A 21,422-nucleotide genomic window follows, 5' to 3' on the forward strand; every position below is an offset into this window, starting at 1 on the left:
ACACTGCTCCCATTGCTAATGGAAATATTTGTTAAATTTGCCATAAAGTTCATGTACTACTAGTGTAAATTTGACAAGTAAAGGTCAGGCACTTCTGGAGAATATTAAGGACAGCTTACAAATAGTTCAAAGCTTTCACAGAGATCCAACAGTCAGAGCTCTTCAGAGACATGCTCTCTAGCTAATATTAACCCTAATACCTGTGATATTAGGTCTAATAGCATGTCTTCAGAGTCTTACACAAGGAAGTCTTAGCATTTCAACATCTGTCTGGGATTTATTTTTTTTTTAAACAGACTCCCAGGCTGTTGCTGAAACTGTGCTATTCCTTTGTTTTCCTGTTTAAATGAAAGATACAGCCAGAAGCAGAGGTCATCTGGCAAGCAAACTTCGATGAAGTGGAGAAACGCGTTTCTGAAAAATGGAAAGATAGGTGCTTCAAAAGTTCAACCAGATCCATACACCACTGAGTTAGAACTGTACTAATACCAGCACCAACAGGTGTACAGACAAATGCTCTTTGCCACCGAAAAAGGAAGTTTTTAAGAGGGAAATCTTAGAGGTGTCACAGGAAAGTACAAGTTTTCTTAGGGATCCCTGGTAGCATGAGAGTGTAGTTACAATTAAAGAGTTCCTATGACATAAAAAAAAGAAAAAAGTTGCATAATAGCTAATTGTTATCTGCAATTTCTAGCAGGTAGCACAGCTTACTGATACACAGAATTTTTAGCAATTATGGCTTTATGTTAAGCAGAATGTCTAATAATCAGTACAGCTTTCTTACAATCTAGAGTTACCAAGGCCCTCTGCAAACAAGCTCAAATTCTTAATAAAAGTGTGTGGTAATAATCTAGATTGAGAATTTACCTAAAAGAACCTGCCTGTCCTGTAGCACTGGGGCTACTGAGATACTGGGCATCTCTCCTTGATTTTATTTTTTTCTAATAGAAATCTGTAACTTAGTTCAGTCTCTATTTGCCACTGCCAATAAATGAATACAGAGCTCTTCCAAAGTTACTTCTGGAGAAATAATGAAAGGTAATTTCCTTAGAAGAAAAGACATTGCCTATCACTTCCCTTCATTAGTTGATTTTCACAAGTAGTTTTAAGAAATTCCCTTTAGAGTACAAACTACTGGTTTGGGTTTTTTCCCCCACCCAATCTGTATTAAATGTAGTTAAAAATAAAAGGAACTGGCATCGTGTAACAGATTAAATCCACATTAAAATATTTGTTACACAAATAGCATTTTGAAGAGATAATACTTGACTTTAGTGGAGTTATTATGGATTTGCTTTTGATCTCATTATGCTCTTACGAGATCAAAACCAGCTAAGCTGATTTGGAGGTGGTGGTGATGCAACCCTTTTTCCATGGTGAAAGATACTTTTCAACCTAATATCATACTCTGCATTTGCCAGCTTTGTAAAATTCTACCTCAACAGTTAGGGAAATAATCTGTAACACAATCTTAAATTTAAAAGCACTACACATAACTTCTTCTGTGGATCTTTTTTATGGAAAATACCCATCCACTTTCACTTCTGTGACTCTTGACCATTTCCGTGTGTGCTGCTGATCTAATTCCTCCTTTAACATTTTATAAATGAACTTCAGAAGATGTTTTGACATCAGGATAACAAAATATTTTCATTTTCTCTGGCCAGACACTGAAGAACTTAGGATTCACAGAGGACTTACCAAGTTACTTAGAAGATAAAGCCATAGCCCATTGCTGGTGCAGGAGGAGGACAGCATAATGCATTTTTTCTCAGACTTAAGAGCATTTCCTCCTATAACTCTATATGCAGACTATTCTGATGGTTATTGTTTGGCTAAATGACTGCAGTTTCCCAGAGCATTAGAGATACAACTCCCACCCGCTTTATTGTACCAGCAGTGTCTCAGTATAAGAAAATGTTGATTTCCTTTATGCCAGCATATTTCTAAAGAATGTTCAGCTGTTTCCTGCTGAATTAAAAAAGATTACATGAAGGCAGTAAGCACTGTTTTTCATTCTTCGGGATAGAATTTCATGTCAAACATAATGCGCATTCGTAATTTATCTGCCACCCCTCTTTTCTGACTTTTATGAAGTGTTATTCATTCATATAAATGAGTCGAATAGCATAAAGAGGCTTGCTTTCTCCTCATAGGTGTTGCTTAGATCAGTAAGTTGAACAAAGTAGCAAGCTTCTTTTGGAAGACCACTGGCATGCTGTAAAATCTGCTAAAGTATGATGGGTGTATAACTAAAAACAAAGTCAGATGCTGCACTGTATCTTTATTTTCTCTTTGTATGCAGAAGTGCACAGTCTTCCTGAACTGCAGGAACTGCTATATGCAGTCAGATATTTGCAAGTGTGAACATTAAGACATGAGTTCATGTGCTGTATTAGTCTTCAGAAGACCAGTTAGAGAACTTCCAAGTACTTCACTAATACCTACAGAATAAAAGCAGGGCACAAAGTACCAAAGATATTAGCAACCAAGAAGAACTGAAGAATTTCCAGCATGAATCAAGATGAGGAAAGCAGTATGCACTCAATATGGAATATTGTGAGGTCAGTAGTCTGTGTAATACTGAGTTTGTCATTTATTATTGGGACCCCTGGAAATTGTATCGTCATCTGGACTGTTTGTACCAAAATGAAGCAAGCATCTCCTTCAGTCCTGCTGATCTTGAACCTCGCCATTGCAGATGTCCTTGTACTGATTACTTTACCAATTTGGATTTACTCCTTCGCTGACTCATGGGTGTTTAGAGTCGTCATCTGCAAAATACTGGTTTTCATTATTTACTGCATGTATGCTAGTATATTTCTAATTACAGCACTGAGCTTGGAGCGGTTAAGGGTTAATTAACAAAACAAAAGATTGTTTTAATCATGTTCCTCATTTGGTTCCTATCTATTACTTTTGGCATTTCTGTCATTCCATTTCAAGAGACAGAAGAAATGAACGGTCAACTACTATACACATGACGCAACTACTCTTCTAATGGACAGAAAGTGTCGTATCTTTTGCTGGAGACTCTTGCAGATTTTGTAATCCCTTTTTTAATTATCTGCACTTGTTACATGTGTGTTGCAAGAATAAGCAGAATTACTTATCAATCTAAGTGGCGATCAGAGCGGCTCATTGCCAGCATTGCCAGCATTGTGGTGGCATGCTGGTTCCCTCATCATCTCTTTAACATCCTAGATGTTGTTTCAATTCACATAGAACTCTCTAATAAGGAAATGTCTTTGGCATTGGATGAAATTGTAGACAGAGGAATGTACATCTCTGGAGCACTTGTATTCATCAGTAGCTGAATTAACCCTCTACTTTATGCTTTTGCTGCACGAAGATTTCAGAATCACCTGAGGTTTGTCAAGATAGCAAAGCTGTTTGAACAGATGAGTCAGACTGTAACAGAGGAAGACAAAAGAAAAAGTGTGGTTTTAACCAGGCAAGAAGATGCTTTAGTAAGCGCAGAAAATCTCTAACAAGGATCATAGAACCCTAATGAATGTGATTCTGTGTCCTTCCCTCAGCAGTCATTTCTCCTCATACTCTCAGTTTCCTTTACTAAGCAGTCCAGGAAAAGCTAGAGATAGGTAAAAGTTATTGTGATTTATTTTGTGTGTTACAAAAGAATTGGCATTGACAACCTAGTTCAGTTATGTTGATATCTGCATCTTGAAATTGGTGCTGAGAATCTCAGCAAGGTGGCTAGAAGCTCAGAGTGTAAGGAATACAGCATTTTGACTTTCCATTAAAATTATCTGTGATTTCTAGAAAGCCTGTGTGCAGGAAACAGAAAAGGACTGTGTGTGGAAAACAGAAACTTTGACAGTTTAAAACTAAGTTTTCTTTCAAAAAAAAAAAAAAAGCCTGTAAGATCATCAAAAATGCTTATGTAATGTAAATTTTTAAGAGACCATACTTAAATTCCTGTTACAGTTGAGAATGATTTTAGAGTATATTAATCGCACACAAAACTTTTGAGTACATGGAAAAATGAAGTTATTTTTATTCATTGCTTAATTTAGGTTTGAAAGTAGTAATTATTTACACAGTCAAGCTCATTTACTGAATTATGTTGTCTTAATAGGTTTTAACAAGTATAATGTGAATTGTGATGTCACTTTTCAGGAAAGAACAAACAAACAAACCAAACCAAAACAGGTACAAGTATTCTGTGTTTTATGGCAAACAGATTTACAGACTTCATGATATTATTTTTTATGGGTCACAAAATTATGGCAGCAGCACAAAGTGTCAAATATCATACAAACTTCACCTTGCAAATAAATGCATTATTTTTTCTTCTCTTGTGAAGTAGAGTGAATAAGAAACCAATAAATTTAGCACTGGTGAGGACCTTGTTTTAGTTTTATGAATGTGTGCAATCTCACTGTGGAAAAACATGGCATGAAGTGGTGGCTTTTGAAGATTTTTTATTTCAGTTGTGCCTAACATTCTTTATGCTTACTCTTGCTTATTTTTAAGGCACTAACTTATAGTTAGGTAAAGATAACTAGTGATTACTAAGAAGCATTGTAATTTCCTGTACATTGTTCTGGACAGCTGTAAGTACCTGTTACTAGTCTTTACAAAGAAATTACAAATACTAACTAGAACTTAATTTCCAAAATCTGATTATGTAGCAGCCAAGGATATTTAAGTTGTATTAATTTAACTCATAAATAAAGATGGGGAAGTAAAATCCTTACCTGTTAATGGAAGAATATTTCTCTAAGCTTTGCATATGTATTTGTTATTCTTGCTTGTTATAAAAAAGTATTTTTTTTCTTCTCAGTAGGAGGGGAGTCCACATCACAGAGGACTTTCCATCAGTAGGACTCCTTCACTGAAATTCAAGTAAACAAAACTTTGGCAAGACTTTATTTGCAGCAGAGAGCTAGCAAATGAAATCCTGTAACTTTACCCCATCCACCTACTGTTCTTTTTCCACCCCACTAATGACTCTTTAATTACTATCAGTATATCCAATATATATTACTATATCCAGTGTGGTGTTACCTCACAACTAAAACAGCAACTTCAGTTATCTACTGCACTAAAAAGTGAAGCTGAGTTTCCCAATATGTTCTTGAGATAGGAGTCACTCACTGTTCAACAACAGCAGAGAACAGATGAGGAGATAATAAGCACATGAGCACTGCAACTGAAACGGAGTTCTAGGCCACAAGGAGCCAAGGATTTCACAATTTACAGGTTGAGAAAAGGCTATGATAAACTTTGGTACGATCTACCTGACCAGAATTTCCCTTTTTATCAGTCTGTGCCTATGCCTAGCTATAAGCAGTCTTCTTATTAAGAATTCCCTTATTAAGCATCTCCCTGTATCATCCAACTCATGAATGAACCAATGGATTTTGTTGTGCCATTTGCTATTCAACAAGCTTTTGGGAGCACTGAATGCATATTAAGTGCCATATGGCCAGCTATGCCTAACTTAGAACAGACTCTAAAAGGACCAATGGCCAAAGATATGGTCTGTGCAATACTGCATACTGCAGCAGTGTTTCAGTTTTGTTTTGTTGTTGTTTTTTGTGGCTTTTTTTTAATCAGTGAGTAAGGAATAGTGAGTCAGACCTATTATTTTCTTTTGATCCTATCACTCACAGATGAGTGAACCTCGCTCCTCAGGCTGCATCCTGTCCAGAAGCTAGAAATCTTAAAAAGAGAACTAATAACACCCACAGATCAGGTAATATGACCAAGGGAACGATGAAATGATTAGTTAAGGCAGTTCTGAACTGAAAGCTGTTACTCTGACGATGCAGAATCATTTACTACCAGGTGCTGCACTTCCACTGAAATTACACTACTTAGTATAGGGACCTAAACTAAGTTAACTAAATGATTATAATGTTTCTTATGGTCAACAGACCAAAAAGCAGCACATTAGCTAGATCCTACTTCTGTGCTTTGACAGTAGTAGCATGGGTTATCTGTTTCAGTATTCAGTTCTCACATTTTCTCCACTGCTTTTTATTCACAACTGCAGTACTGAGGTACTTGCAAAACATGCAGTCCATCAAAGAGCTAGAACCGTCTTCTTATGTTCGTATTAATGGCCTTAGATGGCTGCCTCCGGTAGTCAGCCATCTTTAAGAACTATGTTTCTTTTGAAGGGTAATTTCACTTTTCTACACAGCAAATAGAGTTAGTTCTTGCATATGTGGGTATACACTGATAAAGAAATCACTGATTTAATATTTTAGGCAACACAGCCATGATGTAATCTATCCATAAGAGATAGTGCAGAAGTCAATTATATGGTTGACTCTTCTTCCTTTAACAGGTATGCTAGGCATCTCAATGTAGCAAGAATTACCACTTTATCTATGATAACATGCTGTATCATAAATTCACATGGATTCCAAAAGGCCCATTCAGCCAATGGATGGTGGCTGTTCTTGTCTCCTAAAGTACTGAATCCCAACCAGACCTAAGACCTAGCATAGATTTGGACCAAAATGCTGCATCTTATGGCAGTGATAGTTCATGCTTCTTGTTAACTACCTGATATATCTTATGGATTATATTAGAAAATTGACAGAAAACAAAGACTGTCCTTGGTTGCTCAAAGCTGTGGCTCAGAGGTGGGAGCAGTCCTACTAGTAACTCCTGAGTCACTCAGACCCTCCTGAGAACAATGAGGTTTCATCTCATTTCAGGTCCTCTTATTTTTCTTACTTCTTAAATCTTCTGTCCTTGTTTGTGAATTCTGTCTCTGTTTCAGTATCCAGCTGTTTTCTCATGACACAGCAAAGAAAGCTGAGCCCAGAAGGCCGCTTCAGTCACCTGAGCCAAATTACCTGAGGTTACACTGAAGCACAGGGAACATTATGTGGAATCAATACAACACTGCTTAGAACACCGAGTACTAGGAGGTGACCATCTGTTTTGAATTTCACATGTTTGTAAAAAGTAATAATCTTTTTCTAAGGAAATTTACCCTGGCATTTCATGGGTATGCCCGTCAGGCATTTGTCACATTTCAATACGAGGATCAAGCTGAGTAAAGTAATTTCACAGAATCCTAGAATGATTTGGGTTGAAAGGGACCTTAAAGCTCATCCAGTTCCAATCTTTGCCATGAGCAGGGACACCTTCAACTAGAGCAGGTTGCTTCAAGCCCCATCCAAGCTGGCCTTGAACACTGCCAGGGATGGGGCAGCCACAGCTTCTCTGGGCAACCTGTGCCAGGGCCTCAGCACCTTCACAGGGAAGAACTTCTGCCTGATGTCTAATCTAAATCTCCCCTCTTCCAGTTTAAAGCCATTCCCCCTTGTCTAGTCCTTACAGGCCCTTGTCAAAAGCCCCTCTCCAGTTTTCTTGTCAGCCCCTTTAAGCACTTAAAGCTGCTCTAGGGTCTCCCTGGAGCCTTCTCCAGGCTGGACAAGCCCAGCTGCCTCAGCTTGTTTCAAAGCAGAGTTGCTCCAGCACTTGCAGCATCTCTGTGGCCTTCTCTGGATCCCTCCAACAGCTCCTTGTCCCTCATGTTGTTGTCCAAGAGCTGGACACAAGACTGTAGGGCAGGTCTCATGAGATCAAAGAAGAGAGGGAGAATCTCCTCCCTTAACCTGCTTCACGCTTTATTAACAGAATTGAAAGAGAATCTGAAGTGATTTTAGTACATACATATCCAATATACATTAAGGATAAAAAAGAGAACACAAAGAAAAGGTATCAATCAGACTTCCACCTTTTGTTGCTTGCTGACTTCAAAAGTTTTCTGTATCATGGTAAAACAGCTATTACAAAGCTCTGGATTAAAACAGTGGAGCTTTGTGAATACTTAGAGACAACTTGTAATTTGAGATCTAATGCAAGGGAAATCAGAGAAATCCTTATTTGCAGGCAGAAATGGGGACTACATTATACTAAAGAATGTTTTTTATTTTATTTTTTTTCCACAAAACCATGAAGGAGCAAAAGTTAAGAGACATTTTAAATGTAGTTAAGACTGCAGTTATGGAACTGGAAACTAACAGATGGCATGAAGGCTAAGCATGAAAATTCTTTCACATTCAAGCAAGAGTCTGATCCATAATAAGTATTTTAGAAGATGCAGAGTTAGAGAAAATGACCAATGGTGAAGTTTCTCTCTGGTTTTGCATCCTGCAACATTTGTATTACTCCCTTTCCTGCATATGCAGGGAAAAGGGAAGAGTAATGAAAAAAACATATTTGAGTGAAAAAGTGGGAAACAAGTCAGTTAAGATTATTAAGAAAAATATGTCCTTAGAATGAAATTGACAAGTTCAGCTCTGAAGGCTGAGCATACAAAGCAAACAGAGAGGGAAGTGAGAATTATTCTTTTGCAAGGCTGTTTCAGGGTTTCATAAAGGCTTTCTTGTCAGATCACTTGATCGCTAAAACAGTTCATTAGAAAACTCAACTAGATTTTTACTGGTTGTAAATAGGTTAAAGTAAAAAAAAAAACAAACACAACTGTAAAACACAGTTTAGAGAGACATAACTGTGTCCTCTGGGAGGGTGACAAGATTAGGCTGCTGCTGGAAGCATTAAGAGTTGGGTGTGACCAAGGCTATGATGATGGCCACTAGAATTTCAGAAACTTTACAACACTGTTTACTAAGAAAATTCTTGCACTGATAAGTATGGAGATAATAGAATCCTATGCTATTGGATTCCTTCATGTCTTGTTTCCCCTTAAATCTACTACTTTAAAAATAGTATTGGTGGTTCATAGTAAGAATTCAATGTTTTAAAGCAGATAAACATTTGATAAAAGGGTCAGATCAGAAGAAAATAATTTTTATGCAACGTGTGAAGTCAGTGATTTGAGTGATGGAATGAATGTGTTGCAGATTCCATATCTTAACAGTACCATGGGAACTTCAACAGTTATTGTAATATTAACATCTACTATATAAATTCCCTATTGAACTTGGTGAGTAGTATCAGAAACTTAGATTTTTTTTTAAGACCTTGTAAGTAATGAATTATGTTTGTGCCCATTAGGTTTAAAAATGTAGCCACAAACCTTCAGTTACCCCTTAGAAGGGAGCATCATGTAGTTAAAAATGAAGGAAGCTTTTAGGGGAGCAATTTTTTTTGCATGCCTTGTTCTCTCCTGCCACCATGTGGCTCTTCTGTTTAAAGCAATTCGGCCTAATTACAGTACTCCTAAAGTCAGTGAAACCACTGGTGAAGTATTTTGGTCACTGTTTCAATCATGAACCATATTTTTTAGTTCAGATAATTGAAACAGGAAAGTTCACAAAAACAAAACAAAACAAAACAAAAAACAACCAAAGCACAACAGTATATTAAGCATCTATTGATCTCAGAGTGATGTAGTTTGTTCTTTTCTATTATAGAACCCAAGCCCACATTATTTCAAACATTGCATAAGTAAGGCAGGCTGAGAATATGCATTTATGTAATTACCTCCTGCCCATGATAGTCTGTGAAAAGCCTATGTTGAAAACTACTTTTTTTCTCAAGCACAACCTTCCATAAGCATGTTGAGCTACACCCTGACTCTTGAACTTGAGTAGCTCACCTGTCATCCCAGGTGTCAGTATTGATTTCAAGGTGCTTGGTAGTTTTGAGGTGCTCTCAAAAACTTTCAAAAGGCCTTAACTTCATTGTGATAAAATTAGGAATAGTCTTAAAGATGTCCATAATGAGAAAATCACAAAAGCTTTGCCTTTGCCTTTAAGGGAAGTGTTAGAGCACAGCAGAAAACAGAAATTGAGGTTTTATTCCAAGTTCCCTTTCTCTCTATTGCAGTGTTTATTATCTGTATATAATGTTTTTAGAGTCTGTCTGTGGACAAGGCTTGGTTTAATCTTCTTACATTTGTCACACTGAATAGCATTACACTAATTGATTTTGCTGAAGTACTTCTAGGAAGAAGAGCTCATGAACTGAAGTCTTTATGTCTTTACTTAATTATCCATTCCACCCCAAGACTTGCATTGTGTTTTGCGCTAAAACCCAGCCATTTTACATTATACACCTTACTTTGCTCTGTGATGGCTGAAGTAACATGAAAATTTAAGATTTTCTTTCTCTGAGGGTTCACTCAAGGCTTCTGTTGTTTGTTGTTATGTAGCCAGGACTGGTCCAAGGGTCAAGCCAGGAAGTCAATCTGTATGTCACAGTCAGGATTGGGTCCTTGAAAAATAACCAGAATCAGATACAGCCAGGAGATCACCAATCAAGACCACAGGGGTCAAGCCAGGAAGTCAGTCCATAGGTCAGGGCCTATATTAGCAAGGTACATGGCCAAGCACAATCACGGCTGTAGCAGAACTCAGAACAGACATTCTAACAACCTAGTCAAGGCAGAGGCTAGGCCTGAGCTTATATGGACTCCAGGACCTACAGGCAGGGCCTGTCGCATAAAACCCTCAGATAGAGCTGATCAGGGTCATCAAGGGTTATTAGTGATCTCAGAGATCTGATGGATTATCAACAGCAAGGGAAACACAACAAAATAAGAGCAGTATAATGCAAATTATTAATGGAATAATGCTTGCAAGCCCCAATTGCCTTTTTGTGTAATGGCTTAAGTTGGGGAACGTTGTATAAGGAAGGGGATTTTTAAAAATAAAAATTATGCTGGGTTTGCTATTTAAAACATCAAGATTGCTGCTTTTTCAGTAATATTTATGTTCCTTGTAAATTTAACATTGTATCTGAAGAATTTTAATGTAAGAACTTCAGAGTCTTTTTCCTTACATCTAACCATTTTTCTTTCCTCCAGTCTCTGAAGTCCTTCCTTTCTAAATAAACACACATACAGAAAATTAAGTCTTAACTTTTCACCATTTCAAAGTTGGGAATAGATGGGAATTCTGTGAGTGAAGAAGCTAGGAAAGCATACTCTGTTCTGATCACAAAGGTGTTGTCAGGGAATTTCACCTGCTTTGGGTCACTGAACTTTGACTGGGCTTAACCAGATGATTAAGTAGCCTGATGTACCTGTCAGATTGGCCATGTGATATGATCTTTCATTTCATTTAGATGAATGGCATTGACTGAATAAAGTTAAATATGTAGCATCCTGAGCACAAAAGCAAAAAAGAAGAAATGGTTGGTATGTGTTTAAAACATAATGATGCATTTTCCCAAGCCTTAAATTCATATTGCATTAGCTATGAAATACTTGATTCCTTGTTGCTATCAGTTTTTACACACATAGATATTTCAGACACGCTGCTGATTTCACAGAGAGGTAGTGATGTTATTTTAATGTTTTAAACTACTGATGTTACCCACAAGTATTGGTGAGGGAGCTGCAAGAGGTGAGCAAGCCCGCAGCCCAAACTGACCCGACAGCATGGTCTGCTTTACATTTTCCTCACACACGCTTTTCCTCCTTCTTACTACATCAGCTGCTGTTATAGTTGCTCAGTTCCTAAATACTGATGACAACTTGGAAACATCATTTCTCAAGGAGCTGGGCCCTTGCTGCTCCCGGCCAGGGACCTGCCCATGTGGTTTCCCCCTGTGCCAGACCTTCCTGTTCTGCAGTAGTGAGTTTGATTGCAATGTACCCATTTCTAGCTCTTTTTTCAGCATAAAGAGACAATGGCAAATACATATCCCTCCAAATATCCCAACTTTGCTATTGCTTTTTGTATGGCAAAGAAATCTCTTATTGGTTTCTACATTTACAGGCCAAATTAAATACGCTGAGTGTGGCGTTAATGAGCTGAGGAAGTGAAGTTTCACACTAAATGTAAACGTAGGGTTACTTTCCACGTTACCTACTTTAGCCAAAACCACTTCTTTCTACTCTACCCCCTGCCACATGCAAAGTCACTCACCGTCATTCATGTTTGAGGAGAAGTACTAGGGTGTCTCTGAACCTTTGTGTAGGCTGTAACTGTGATGTGGAATCATAGAATCCTAGAATCCTGGACAGTTTTGGTTTGGAAGGGATCTTAAAGATTGTCTCGTTCCAGTCCTCTTGCCACAGGCAGGGAAACATGCCTGAAAGCAGGTTTTTTTGTAAAACAGAAAAAAAAAAAACAAAGGAAAGCCAATCTGATTTGTCTGAATCAGAAGATAAAGGTTAGCCTCTCAAGCTAGCAACTTCCCTGATTATTATAGTTTATTCAATTCTTCAAAGAGCTGTATTAATTACTAAAAAATCCAGTGGCAAGCTAAAGTAAGGATTTTATCCTGTAACATTGTGAACTGCTTTGAACAGTTAATTATCTATCTCTAAAATTTGTTGTTTAAACACTAACTCTGGATGTGTAATTAGTGATTACATGATAGCAAATAAACCAACACAGATTAAAAATATTTTTTTCCTTAAGGGAGAAGGGTTTTAACTGATATAAAATGAGGCTCAGGGAATAGAAAAATGCCTCTTTGCAGTGATTAACAGAAAACTTTCAACAAGAAAGTAGGGGGTGCCATAGTAAGGCAGTGTAAGTAAAAAAATATTTCTCTACTAAATCTGTAACTGGCCTGTGGAAAACAGAGCTGCAGGTGTTCATGGAAATAGGTAGTGTTGCAGGAATTTTAAAACTCTATATGTTTATGACCAGTTACACAAGCTAAGGCAAGGATATGAAGTAACCCTATCTACTGCCCCAGGATGTAAGTTGGGGGTCAGGAGGGCACTCCCTTTAATGGCCCAACAGTACCTATACCTCAGAAGAATTTTGTTTGTGTTTTTTCTGAGTAGAATTCACATTCCTAGAAACTTTAGAGGGCTGATGATTCTGGACAAAGAGTTCAGTTTTGTATTTAATATGAAATATTTCATTAGAAATTCCATCATGCATCCAAAGGCAAGCCAAAGGTAAGAATGGATTACGGATGCTGCCTTGAAGACCTGCATGCAAGCGAAAACCCCGTGCACAACCTGCTGTTATAGAGGCTGTATTGTTTGTGATACTAGTCTGTGCTGTTGTAACTCCCAGTTTACAGACAGGAAAATGGAAGGTGAAGGGAGGTACCCAAGGCTACACAAGGGTCAGGGAAAGAGTTAGAAAAATATAGTAATATATTGCCATAGTTAAGTATAAGTCTTACAAAATCATCAACGTATTGCATAGATAGGCAAAATACAAAATACTAATAATTTTAGTATAAAAAATTACATTAGTATTATTAATACTACTATTAACTTTATTAGTGAAAGACTTTGCTGGCTTTTCATTGAACTGGTATTTCAGGAAGATAGACTTCTTAAACTAGTGTGGAATTAAACGTAATCAGGTTATGCAAGTGGCTTCCTGGACTGAGAGTAAGGGAGAAATAATAACAGAGAAAGTTACATTAAAATAATGCATTAAAATTTTAAAATTACCATTTTCTCAGCGTATAGTTAGAATGAGCAAAGAGTTTTATATATATATATATATATATAAAGTATATATTAAGTATATAAATAATTGCCTCTACAAAGTTTCCCACATCCTAATTAAAGCAGAAGATGTAGGTTTTGATTGCAAAAGTCTCTAAGGAAATTTTAAACAAAGCAAGGCATAAATCATCACAAAGCCATCTCAAACACCAATTTTCATCTGGAAAAAATTGTTTTTCAGAAATTAAAATGTAACAGTCTTCAGAGTGAGCACCTACTCTATAGGGATTTGATTTCAACATGTCTTAGAGGTCAGGCTGGAACCCCAGGTTATTACTTCTCACATTTACAGAGATTAACATATGTAAATAGTTGTTTATGTCCATCACATACAATCCCTCCTTCTGGAAATGAGCCCAGAGTCTACCTTAAGATGCCTTAGAAGCCCACAGAACAAAAGGACTGTTTTTTTTCTGGTTGCAGACTAGAACCAGAAAATACCATTGTAGACTCAAGCTTGTAACAAATCAAAAAGGCACTCTGAAGCCTAGCATTTTTCAATAATAATACAAAATTTCATTTAAAATATTATTAATACATTAAAGACCTCTGTTGTATCATCCCTCATTTTTACTTTCTGAAAGGATATTCTCTGATATGCTTTGTACTGAATTATAGTTTTAACATCAGACCTCTAAAATTACGTTTCAAAATGGTTATATATTTTACATTTAGCTGTAATGAACACTATGGTATAGGACAGATTTTTTTTGTAGATGAGTATAATTTTATTTAAAGAAGTCAAATAAAGTGAAGGCTAAATCCCTTATATATCCATCTAAAATGGATTTCCTTCTCAGTCTACAGTGTATTTATCTTGGGTATTACCTTGGTTTCAGGTATTTATTATGGACAGCTTTCTTCTGCAGTTTAAACACTGTCTCCAAGGTGGACTGCCTATTGTAGAACAGTTAGGGTTGTAAAGGACCTTAAGATCATCAAGTTCCACCCATGGACACCTCCCACTAAACCATCTCACCCAAGGCTTTGTCCAGCCTGGCTTTGAGCACAGCCAGATACAGAGCATTCACAACCTCCCTGGGCAACCCATTCCAGTGCCTCTCCACCCACACAGTAAAAAACTACCTCCTCATGTCCGATCTAAACTTCCCCTGTTTAAGTTTTAACCCATTACCCCTTGTCCTATCACTACAGTCCCTAACGAAGAGTCCATCCCCAGCATCCCTATAGGCCCCCTTCAAATACTGGAAGGGTGCTATGAGGTCTCCATGCAGCCTTCTCTTCTCCAGGCTGAACAGCCCCAACTTTCTGAGCCTGTCTTCATATGGGAGGTGCTTCAGTCCCCTGGTCACCCTCGTGGGCCTTCTCTGGACTTGTTCCAACAGTTCCATACCCTTTTTACATTAAGGACACCAGAACTGCACACAATACTCCAAGTGAGGTCTCAAAAGAGCAGAGTATAGGGGCAGGATCACCTCCTTCGACCTGCTGGTCCCACTCCTTTTGATGCAGCCCAGGATACGGTTGGCTTTCTGGGCTGCGAGTGTACACTGAAGCCGGCTCATGTTCATTTTCTCATCGACCAGCACCCCCAAGTCCTTCTCTGCAGGGCTGCTCTGAATCTCTTCTCTGCCCAGCCTGTAGCTGTGCCTGGGATTGCTCCCACCCAGGTGTAGGACCTTACAATTGTCATGGTTAAACTTCATGAGGTTGGCATCAGCCCACCTCACAAGTGTGTCAAGGTCCCTCTGGATGGCATTCCTTCCCTCCAGCGTATCAACCAAACCACACAGCTTGGTGTCATCGGCAAACTTGCTGAGGGCGCACTCAATCCCACTGTCCATGTCAGCAACAAAGACGTTGAACAAGACCAGTCCCAACACTGATCCCTGAGGGACACCACTCGTTACTGGTCTCCAGCTGGACATTGAGCCATTGACCACAACTCTTTGTGTGCGGCCATTCAGCCAGTTCTTTATCCACCAAGTGGTCCACCCATCAAACTGATATCTCTCCAATTTAGAGACAAGGATGTAGTGTGGGACAGAGTCGAATCCTATGCACAAGTCAAGGTGGATGACATCAACTGCTCTACCCCTGTCCATCAGCTCTGTAGCTACACCATAGAAGGCCACCAAATTGGTCAGGCAGGATTACCCCTTAGTGAAGCCGTGCTGGCTGTCACCAAGCACCTTGTTGATTTTCATGTGCCTTAGCATGCCTTCCAGGAGAATCTTGTCCAAGATTTTGCCAGGCACAGAGGTGAGACTGACTGGTCTGTAATTCCCTGGGTCATCCGTTTTCCCCTTCTTGTAAATGGGGGTTATATTTCCCTTTTTCCAGTCATTGGGAACTTCACCTGACTGCCATCATTTCTCAAATATGATGGCCAGCGTCTTAGCAACTTCATTCACCAGCTCCTTCAGGACCCGCGGACGGATTTCATCAGGTCCCATGGACTTGTGCACGTTCAGATTTTTAAGATGGTCTCGAACCAATTCCTCTCCTCCAGTGGGCCCAAGGTCTTCATTCTCACAGTCCCTGCGTCTGCCTTCCAAGACTTGGGTGGTGCGGTCAGTGCTTTTGCCAGTGAAGCCCGAGGCAAATAAGCCATTCAGAACCTCAGCCTTCTCCAAATCCTGTGTAGCTAGTTCACCCGAGAGCTTCCCGAGGGGGCCTACATTGTCCCTAGTCTGTTTTTTATTTGCTATGTACCTGTAGAATCCCTTCCTGTTATCCTTAACATCCCTAGCCAAGTTTAATTCTAATTGGGCCTTAGCTTTCCTAACCTGGTCCCCAGCTTCCCGAACAACATCGTTGTACTCTTCCCAGGCCGCCTGTCCTTGCTTCCACTTTCTATAAGCCTCTTTTTTCATTTGAATTTTCCTCAGCAGCTCCTTATCCATCCAAGGAGGTCTCCTGGCCCTCGTGCTGCACTTCCTTCTAGTTGGGCTGCAACACAGTTGAGGTTGTAGCAGGTGACCCTTGAATATCAACCAAGAGTCTTGGGCCCCCCTGCCCTCCAGTGCTATATCCCATGGAATCTCACTAAGGAGGTTCCTGAAGAGGCCAAAGTCTGCTCTCCTGAAGTCCAGAGCAGTGAGCTTGCTACATGCTCTTCTCACTGTCCGAAGGCTCTTGAATTCGACCATCTCATGATCACTGCATCCAAGGCTGCCCTGGAGCATCACATTTCCAACGAGCCCTTCCCTGTTGGTGAGCACAAGGTCAAGCATGGCACCTCTCCTTGTCGGCTCCTCTATTACTTGCAGAAGGAAGTTGTCTTCCACACAATCGAGGAACCTCCTGGATTGCTTGTGCCGGGCCGTACCGTCATTCCAACAGATGTCAGGGTGGTTGAAGTCACCCATGAGAACGAGGGCCTGTGAGCGTGAGGCTTTTCCTATCTGCCTATAGAGTGCTTCATCCGCAGATTCCTCTTGATCAGGTGGTCTATAACAGATCCCCACAGTAATGTCTCCCATCACTGTTTTCCCTTTAACCCTGACCCACAAGCTCTCTGTTAACTGCTCACCTGTCCCCAGACAGAGTTCCATACACTCCAGCCTATCCCTAACATAAAGGGCAACTCCCCCTCCGCGCCTGCCAGGCCTATCTTTTTCTAAAGAGTCTGTAACCTTCCATTCCAACACTCCAGTCATAGGAGCCATCCCACCATGTTTCTGTGATGCCTATAATATCATAGTCCCGTAGACGAGCATACATCTCTAATTCCTCTTGTTTGTTCCCCATGCTACGGGCATTTGTATAGGGGCATCTGAGCCGAGCTCCAAATGAAGCCAGCTCATTGGCTGGAGCAGCCGGAATATCTCTGCATTGGTCCAAGCATTTATTATAGGTGCTGGCAACTGACTGGGTGTGTTGGGATGGAATGATGCCCCCCTCCCCCAACACATCTAGTTTAAAGCCTCCTTGACCAGTCTGGCAAGCCTCCTACCAAAACTGCCCTTCCGCTTCTTTAACATCAGACTGATTATGAATCATTGCAGTTAGAAAACCTAGTCCAATGGGAAGGAAAGTTTTGCTGATGTATTATTCATGCCTTCATGGCTCTCTGTTTTTCACCCTATTCTCAGAATGTTGAACTGGGTGGCTGCTGCAGATGACACACAGCTCTTTCACAGCTTGCAGGTTTATGCAACACAGCTATCTCATTGCCTCTGGCATTTGTTTCTTTATAACCTACAATATTCACATAGTCACTGGAACATGAAGAAGGTAATACATATTAAAAAAAGGTTAATGAGCTAATGAATTGTTGTTTTACCTTTTACTCAAGCAACCCAAGGACCCAGTCAGTGTACAATTACAGTTTGCTTTTGTGTGCAGACATCTGTATACACATATGCTGTTGTACATCAGGAGAGATTGTGTATGGGGAGAGTGTCATGTCTTTCACAGGATAAATAAATTGTTTTTACTAAAGTTGTAAGTCAAATGTTTTGGTTACAAAAGCAAGAAAATCCCTAACTGTGCAAGGGAGTTTGTTCTTGCATAACTGTTGCATGAATTATTTAGTCTCATTGACTTTAATATGACCACTCCCAAGCTTAAAACTAAGTATGTGTTGAATCATAGAATCATAGAATAGTTAGGGTTGGAAAGGACCTTAAGATCTTCAAGTTCCAACCCACCTGCCATGGGCAGGGACACCTCCCTCTAAACCATATTACCCAAGGCCTCGTCCAACCTGGCCTTGAACACTGCCAGGGATGAAGCATTCACAGCCTCCCTGGGCAACCCATTCCAGTGCTTCACTACCCTAACAGGAAAGAATTTCCTCCTTATATCCAATCTAAACTTCCCCTGTTTATGTTGTAACCCATTACCCCTTGTCCTACCACTACAGCCCTAATGAAGAGTCCCTCCCCAGCATCTCTATAGGCCCTCTACAGATACTGGAAGGCTGCTATGAGGTCTCCATGCAGCCTTCTCTTCTGCAGGCTGAACAGCCCCAACTTTCTCAGCCTATCTTCATATGGGAGGTGCTCCAGTCCCCTGATCATTCTCGTGGCCCTCCTCTGGACTTGTTCCAACATTTCCATGTCCTTTTTATGTTGAGGACACCAGAACAGAATGTTTAGGTGTTATAGAATCATAGAATGGTTTGAGTTGGAAAGGACCTTAAGGTCATCTAGTTCCCACCCCACTGCCATGGGCAGGGACACCTCACAGTAGACTGTGTTGCCCAAGGCTTTCTCCAGCCTGGCCTTGAACACCACCAGGGATGGGTTTTCAGAAGAACCAAGGTATAAAAATCTTCCTAAACAGAAAACTAGCTCCAAGGAATATTTTCTTTTTTTTTTTTTTTTTTTTGGAAGAACTTCCTTAGATGTATTTTACTCTACCTGATGATATTTCTGATACCTGCCATAGTTTCTTCCCATATGTAGTCTAGTGCCATGTGCACGTTTGAAATATGAGAGGCATTTACTATCTAAAAATATTTAAAAGTTATAACTCCCTGAAGGAAATAATTCTGTGTATTAAGAAAGCAGGGCCCAACATGGTCACCCAGCCTGAACATACATGTGTATATATATATATATATATATTTTACACAAGCTCCTACTGACTAACAAAGTATCAGAAAGTCCACTTATGTGTCATAATAGCATATCATAAACTAGAGAGAGAACAGATTGCAGAGCGATTCTGCAAAACATGTGATATGCTTCATGTTCACACCCTAGCATGCCCTGTATTAGCTTGTTTGTACAGCTGTACCTATAGGCAGTAGAATCCTTGTTTCACCTTCTGCTCAAACTTCATTTAGTATGTGTAAGCAGCCAGGACAGTAGAAAAAAAATAAATATGAAATTGGATAAATTTAGTCTGAATACCACAAATGCCTTCCTAAAGTGTATTGAAGTATGTATAAGGTATATCAAAGAAGCAGGGAAATTTTTAATATATAACCAAAGCATCTATAAACAAGAAAGCAGTGAACACTGCTGAGAAATGAAATTTTGAACATGCAGATTCTGATCTATTTGCATAATGTAAGGTTTTGAAGCTAAAAATAAACCCCAACAGGCATAATGAGATTTGCAATAAAAACCACAACTGTGCAAATCTAGTGCTAGCTTCCCCTTGAAAGCCAGTAATACTTCAAGTACTATAATAAAAAACAATGCTGTGAGCAAAATAGAAAAGGAAAGGCTGGCAGTTGAGGATAGTACTTATTTTACTTTGCTTAAACTTTTAGGGGCAAGGTTTGACTAACACAAATAATAAAGACATGAGAATATGAAGACAAAAGTTTGAAAAGTGCCTGAGAATACCAATAGCCCCTCTTCTGTTTACAGAAATGATGGTTGTGGCACAGCTCTCACCATCTAACTGAAGGTATTTAACTAAGGTGGTTGTTACAAAACTAGCTCCCAGTGACTTCAGGAGATGTCTTAAACTAAATTAAAAGCTTGATGCTGCCAAAAATTACTTCTCCCTTCCCTCCGCCCTTCTCTTGTTAACCCTCTCTGCTCTTGGCTACATGATGCCACTGCCTGCCTTGAGCCACTTCAGGAGCTCATCTGATCACGGGCTGTTCAACCTGATAAAACAGCAAAAAAATTATGCTTGCCCATCTTTCAAAGGTACACATTTTTGCCAGGTTAGTTAGTGTTATTGCCTGACCTTGAGATCAATCAGATAAAGTTCAGAGGCAACGTAAGAAAGATGTGGGAGAAAAGAAAAAGAACCTGGAAAGGGGAGACTGCTGCCCTCCCTCCAAGAACTGTTAGACTCAGTCACTGTTTACCCTCTGGCCTACCTGTTTAGCCTGTAGAAAGAAGTGAGTGGCACCCGAAGCAATTTAGAGGAAGAGCTTATTTGTCTATCAACTATGTTAAAAAATAGGGAGTTTTCTTTCCCAATTTATTTTCTTCAGCTGAAGATTTAACATTATGTGGTACAAATACCCCATCTTCATCTTCCTTACTCCAAATCCAACCTCCAGAGAAAGCTGGCAAATACTCTTTGGCCCTCAGTGACTTTTTTCCATTGTTAATCTTTTCTGTTTGGCGTCTCTCCCATCTTTCTGGTGACATTTTCTTCTTTCTGTACTCCTTTTATTTATGTTTCCAGGCATGAGGCTTTTTAAATTCAATTTTATTTTTTACTGAACTCACTCACTCAGTACTTCTTTTAATGTTTTCTTTCAGCATGTGACTTTGTTTATAATTCTTCCCACTCTATCTTTTGTATTAACAATATGTCTTTTGTTCTCATTATGGCTCCTCTTCTAGCTATACAACTGTGTTTGCATTCTTCTGTAGCTGCTTTGACCACATTTGTTTGAATTTTCTGCTATGAATGCTGTTTACTGTTGGACAACTTATTTCTCCAGTTGCCTACTTTCTGCATAGCACTTAATTTGGGGTGTTTTTCCAGTTATGGTGGGTTTTTTTGTATTTCAGTCGTTTGCTTCCCAGCAGAAAAACACAGGGGGTTGTAACATTTCTAGGAAACAGGAAAAAAGCCTCAGGAAAAGGCAGAAGCTAGATTCACTCACTCGTTTGTTTAGCCACTGACAAAAAGGCTGAGTCAGAGATTTGACTTCTTCCTGGTGTTACAGATCTAGCCAAATATTTGGTTCAGAAGATGCTTCTGTCTTTGATTTGAATTTCTCTGGTTCCATAGCATCTTACGTCTGTAGCTCCATAACAGGAGACCCCCTCAAATGAACAGGCCCACACGACAGATGACATAGCACTGGTGCCTCAGTTTAGACGTTGTGGGGAAGTGCTAAGTTTCTAGGCTGGGGATTTCAGGTTGAGACTGTGACTGAGAGATGTCTTTCTTCCAGTGTGATGAGGGAAGAAAAGGGAAGCTGCAGCACTGCTCAGCAAATACATGGGGGGCGGGCTATAAGAGCACACATGTTTGGAAGCAGTTGTGTAAATCTCATTTTCAGTGCAAAAACTTAATAGGTCTGAAGATTGCTTACATATATTCCTGTGTGGCCTACCAGATACTCATTGTTTGTGACAGAAAATGTAATAGATTAAGTAACCTCTTTAGGACTTTTTTTAAGAACCATGGAAATAGAATCAAG

General features: G+C 39.4%; 1 protein-coding gene across 1 annotated transcript; it reads left to right on the forward strand.

Moving 5' to 3' along the window:
• Nucleotides 1-1,621: 1,621 nt before the first annotated feature.
• On the forward strand, nt 1,622-3,661 carry LOC133207291 (leukotriene B4 receptor 1-like). The gene is given in 2 exon segments (XM_061344057.1): nt 1,622-2,857; nt 2,860-3,661. Coding segments are annotated over 2 exon segments (975 nt in total). The 5' UTR covers nt 1,622-2,514; the 3' UTR covers nt 3,492-3,661.
• The last annotated feature ends 17,761 nt before the right edge of the window (nt 3,662-21,422 follow it).

This window comes from Neopsephotus bourkii, unplaced genomic scaffold (assembly GCF_033783945.1).
Source record: "Neopsephotus bourkii isolate Nb327-2 ecotype Australia unplaced genomic scaffold, CSIRO-AGI_Nbou_v1 NB_1863, whole genome shotgun sequence".
NCBI classification, from domain to species: Eukaryota; Metazoa; Chordata; class Aves; order Psittaciformes; family Psittacidae; genus Neopsephotus; species Neopsephotus bourkii.